Raw genomic sequence first — 4,805 nt, forward strand, 5'->3', positions numbered from 1 at the left:
TTTTTCCAGATTGAAGTGTTATTCACCTGTACCTGTAGCTCACGGTCACATTTTGTCAAGAAATCAAACTGCATGACTTTGCTGCCCTACCTTCACCTGAAATATATGTCAGAAATTCATCCAAAAGATATGATGCCTACTTACTCATCATCACATCCATAAACGCTATCTGTAATTTACCATAAAATTGCCGGAAGACTGAGTCAGAGAGGGGGAGTGGTCTCCACTGCGTAATGTGGGTGCGTGAGCCTACGTTATCCAGCCATAACTCGAATACGAGGAACCACACAAGCCCGCAACACTCGCAGAAGAGGGACGTGCAAACAAAGTTGGTCAACGACAATTTAAACTGCAGCAATATTTTCAAGTTTTGATGTATCTGGAATAGATTTTCAAACTGGTGGATCCCTGACTTCATTTTTCAAGGACTCTCCCTCACCATAAACATTGAAAAGGAGTGCTCAATGAATTTTAGTTCCACAAATACAAAGGTAAGATTTCAATTGCATTCCAATGGTAGAACTGATTGCTAAAACTCGGACGATGAATGCATTGTTATATTGTTCCAAACATGCAGACGTTTGTTTCGTAGAGATTTGAATGTTGGCTAAAAAAAACGTCTACAAACATTTCAGATCTGACAGTAAAATGTTTCAAATGTGCACCCTGGCTGTCGTATATAGAGTCTAAGTTATAGTTTATTATTGCCTACTTTACAATATTATCACTCCGTTTATTTTCCTCTGCAGGCTATTGCACTTTAATTATTATTTTTAAAGACACGTCTTTTCAACAACAATAAAATGAAGTATTCCATTGACACCCCGTTTACAATCTGAAGTACCCGATGATATGTCACAATCTCCGGTTCAATTCCCCTTATTGATGTCTTGAGAGTCTGAATGGTGATTTGCCTCTGTATGGCATTTCACCACTGTCTCTAGTGTTAAATAGAGATTGGGAGAAACCTATTGATTTCTGTTGAACAAATCAGAGTAATATTGCAATTAACTGTCATGCATATTACACTACATCGGTCATTTTACAGAATGATTTAATCATGCAATACAATAGTTGTCGTCTTTTTTATTAGCACTCTGGAAAGATGTGTACACTGTGATGAGAGATTGACAGTTAGGTGAGTTATGTAGTCTATACATGACAACTATTCAACTATAAAGCTCTCTGCACACAAGAGAATGTACACTTGCATGTAGCCTACTAGATTCATTTGAGCTAATGTAAACATCCATGTCTTTATTCCTGGCAGTTGGCATACAATGTATTTGTATATATTAAGCCTAGGGGAAATGTATATATTTTATTTACTTACTTACTTACTTAATTATCAGCTGCAGTGTCAAGTGTCATCTAATGATGACTCTGTTCTTTTGTCCTGGCAGTGTTGCTGTGATCGACAGAGAGGAGGCACCATTGTTCTTTCTCAAGTGGACCGTCGTCCTCAGTCAGCTGCTCTTTCAATGTTGGATACCGTTGTGCTCCTTTAGCCAGGCTGAAATCCACCAGGTTGAGGACCTCCCTCATGGCGGCCTTTTTCTTCGGGCTGCTTCTCTTCGCGATGCAGCCCCCCCCTATCCCCTCCAGGCCCGCGGAGACGGGTGACGGTGACTGGGGACCCCCTCCGTCCCCCACCGCCTCTTCCCCCCTGGCCCTCAATGACACCGGGGCCACCGGCCACCCCAACGGAACCTTCAAGCAGTTGCCCCGCATCATCATCATCGGCGTGAGGAAGGGCGGCACACGGGCGCTCATCGAGATGCTCAGCCTGCACAGCGCGGTAGCGGCGGCCGATAACGAGGTGCATTTTTTTGACTGGGAGAGTCACTTCCAGAAGGGCATACCCTGGTATCTCAGCCAGATGCCCTTTGCCCTCCCTGACCAGCTGACTGTGGAGAAAACCCCTGCCTACTTCACCTCCAGCAAGGTGCCCGAACGCATCCACGACATGAACCCAGGCATCAAGCTGCTGCTCATTCTCCGGGACCCAACCGAGCGGGTTCTGTCGGACTACACCCAGGTCTTTTACAACCGTCTGCAGAAGCACAAGCGCTACCAGCCCATCGAGTCGTTGCTTGTGAAGGACGGGGAGATCAACCTAGGATACAAAGCTCTCAACCGTAGCCTGTACCACCTGCACCTTCAGAACTGGCTGCGTTACTTCCCCCTAGAGAGCATCCATGTTGTGGACGGGGATAAGCTGATCAGGGACCCCTTCCCGGAGATGAAGAGAGTGGAGAGGTTCCTGAACCTAGAACCGCAGATAAACGCATCTAACTTCTACTTTAACAAGACTAAAGGGTTCTACTGTCTGAGGGACCACGGGCGAGAGCGTTGTTTACATGACTCTAAGGGCAGGGCGCACCCTCACGTGGCTCCCGCCATCCTTCACAAACTCTACCGATTCTTTCATGAACCCAATAGGAAGTTCTTTGAGCTGGTGGGCCGAACATTCAACTGGAACTGAGTTGTTTTTCTGGCCGGTATTAACCACAGTTCTGATTCTCATGTTAAAAAGCTGATCCTGAAGCTGTGCAGAGTATAAAAGGGAGATTGAAGTTAGATATATATTTGTATGATTTGAAACATGTGGCAGCGTTCTGACCAGCAACAATCAAGACAGACTTGGCACATCTGTTTTTTTTGTCTATCGTCATTCATTGCAAGTCAATACCAGTTTCTTTTGTCTTGTTGTTTTGGCTTCATCGATAACCAGGTGTCCTCACCTCTCTGTGTAGTGCATGGCAGACACATGCATTATTATTTAGCTCTAAATCACTTCAAAGCAATGGAGTGATCAATGATAAGGGCATTCAAAGGTCGATTTAAGTTAATGTGTCACATGCAATTTTTAAGGATTGCAAGTCTGCTACTCTTATGAGCATCAATCTGAAGAACAATATGCTGGTCTATTTCCATTGATATGCTGTCATCAGTAACACACATGTTATTTTTGCTAACAGTCATTATTCAGTGTTCTGAAGTGTCTATATGCTGCTACTCTATTATTATTATTATTATTATTATTATTATTATTTGTAATTTTTTTCAGGCACATTCATACTGATTAGATACAAGGTTTAAGAAGCCATTGAGTAACAAAGGGTCGAATACGTATTATGGTCATTGCTATGTACACATGTACTACAGTATACTGTAAATAATATTATAATAGATTTTTTCTAAAGTGAAGGATTAACACAATAATAAAGATGTATTTTGCTATAATGTGTTTTTGGTCTTCCTCTGTATGTACACCTCATATTTGATCCCACAAAGTTATTTCATTTTGAGGATATGAAGGGGGAAAAAAAGCTTTACAGGCTGCTAACGTGCACATTCGGAGTCTGGTATGGGATGTTTCGTCATTTGTATTATTATGGTTAAAGGAGATGAACATGATGCCTAGATGAGATCTTTCCAATGATTTATAGCAGTCCATTCCTATGGAGGACTGTTCCTACTGGGGAGAGACAATATGGCTGACCGGTGGCTTCAAAGCCTCTCAATGGCCAGTACATAGCATCAGAAATCCAGGGTTTATATACTACATTGGATCTTTAACAAACATTTCAGACTTGAAATGCCTGCTTGGACACCCTGCATATGTCTAAGCCAGTGTAGAAAGAAGCCCTCTTTAACAGCTGTGGGAGACACTTCTGCTTTGTTAGTATTGGGTGCTGAGGACAGATGCTAGTTGGTTGCTTCTTGCATTTATGTGAGATATCATGGTGACATTCAATGGCTGTACAGTATGCTGTCTGGTATATTTTTCATGTAAATGGTTGCAGGAGGATATTTGGTGTAGAGAGAAAGGTATGTGTGTTATGAGTGCGTTCTAGCGGGAGGATACAGGAAAGGTAAGGTTAAGTCAAACCGTGTTTAATCAAAATAGAAGTTGTTTATGACTAAGGGTGTGTCCATACTATTATATTTTTTTAAACAATTAGTTATTCATTCAAACCTTTTCTGGTGCTATTATGGGACTCTTTAGGTATTTGAATCAAGAAAAGTAGATCCACCAGTTCGCATTATATTGTGCTCAATTTAAAGACGCAATTATATAACTTTTTGGGCGACCCAACCCCATTCACATAGAAATGTGAGTTAAAGATCTATCATTCTCATTGAATGCAAGTGTAAGAAACGGTAGATCTGTACTACGTGTGCTATGTGTATGCTTCCCGTTAAATTACATTTTCGGTTTTGTACAACAGCTTCAAAAAGCTACAAATATTTTTTATTTTATATATTTCTCAGTGGTTTAGATGGTACAATTATTCTCTACACTATGCAATTTTTGCAACCAGGAAATAGCGGAGTGATTTCTGCATATTGCACCTTTTAATTCTGTGGTAGCCTAGTTCCACATAGAACCATGGAGCACCTCCAGGACTTCCCAGACAGATTCCTAATCCTCTTAATCTCCTTAATGCAGACCAATACATTCTTACTACCTCTTTCAGTCTGTGGAGAGAGCAATGCTGGCTAAGTTCCTCTGAGGTCACATATGGTTTTGTGGTTAGTGTTGTGTTATGCCATCAGCGGCCGTCATCAGAACATGTCGAAGCAGGTCACAGACATCAAGGAAGAGAGATAGAGCTAGATACAAAGCAAAGAGAGAGTGCCTGAAGATAGGGAGAAATGAAAATCCCTAGTAACATTATCACTATTTTTGAGCTCAAGGTTGCATTATGTTTTGAGTGACATTGCTTTTGGCTTTGATGGAAATGTTTCAGGCCTCCAGGCAGCCTCCAGACAGCCTTCAAAGGGGACTCAACTGGGGA

General features: G+C 41.8%; 1 protein-coding gene across 2 annotated transcripts; it reads left to right on the forward strand.

Moving 5' to 3' along the window:
- The first annotated feature begins 255 nt into the window (after positions 1 to 255).
- On the forward strand, positions 256 to 3,246 carry hs3st1 (heparan sulfate (glucosamine) 3-O-sulfotransferase 1). 2 transcript variants are annotated; one of them, XM_029725382.1, is made up of 3 exons: positions 256 to 491; positions 1,094 to 1,138; positions 1,404 to 3,246. In XM_029725382.1, the coding sequence occupies exon 3, from the start codon at positions 1,544 to 1,546 to the stop codon at positions 2,483 to 2,485; it is 942 nt and encodes a 313-aa protein (XP_029581242.1). In that variant the 5' UTR covers positions 256 to 491; positions 1,094 to 1,138; positions 1,404 to 1,543; the 3' UTR covers positions 2,486 to 3,246. The 2 variants fall into 2 exon arrangements, with proteins under 2 accessions (XP_029581242.1, XP_029581233.1); XM_029725373.1 differs by lacking the exon at positions 1,094 to 1,138.
- Positions 3,247 to 4,805: the final 1,559 nt, after the last annotated feature.

This window comes from Salmo trutta, chromosome 3 (genome assembly GCF_901001165.1).
Source record: "Salmo trutta chromosome 3, fSalTru1.1, whole genome shotgun sequence".
NCBI classification, from domain to species: domain Eukaryota; kingdom Metazoa; phylum Chordata; class Actinopteri; order Salmoniformes; family Salmonidae; genus Salmo; species Salmo trutta.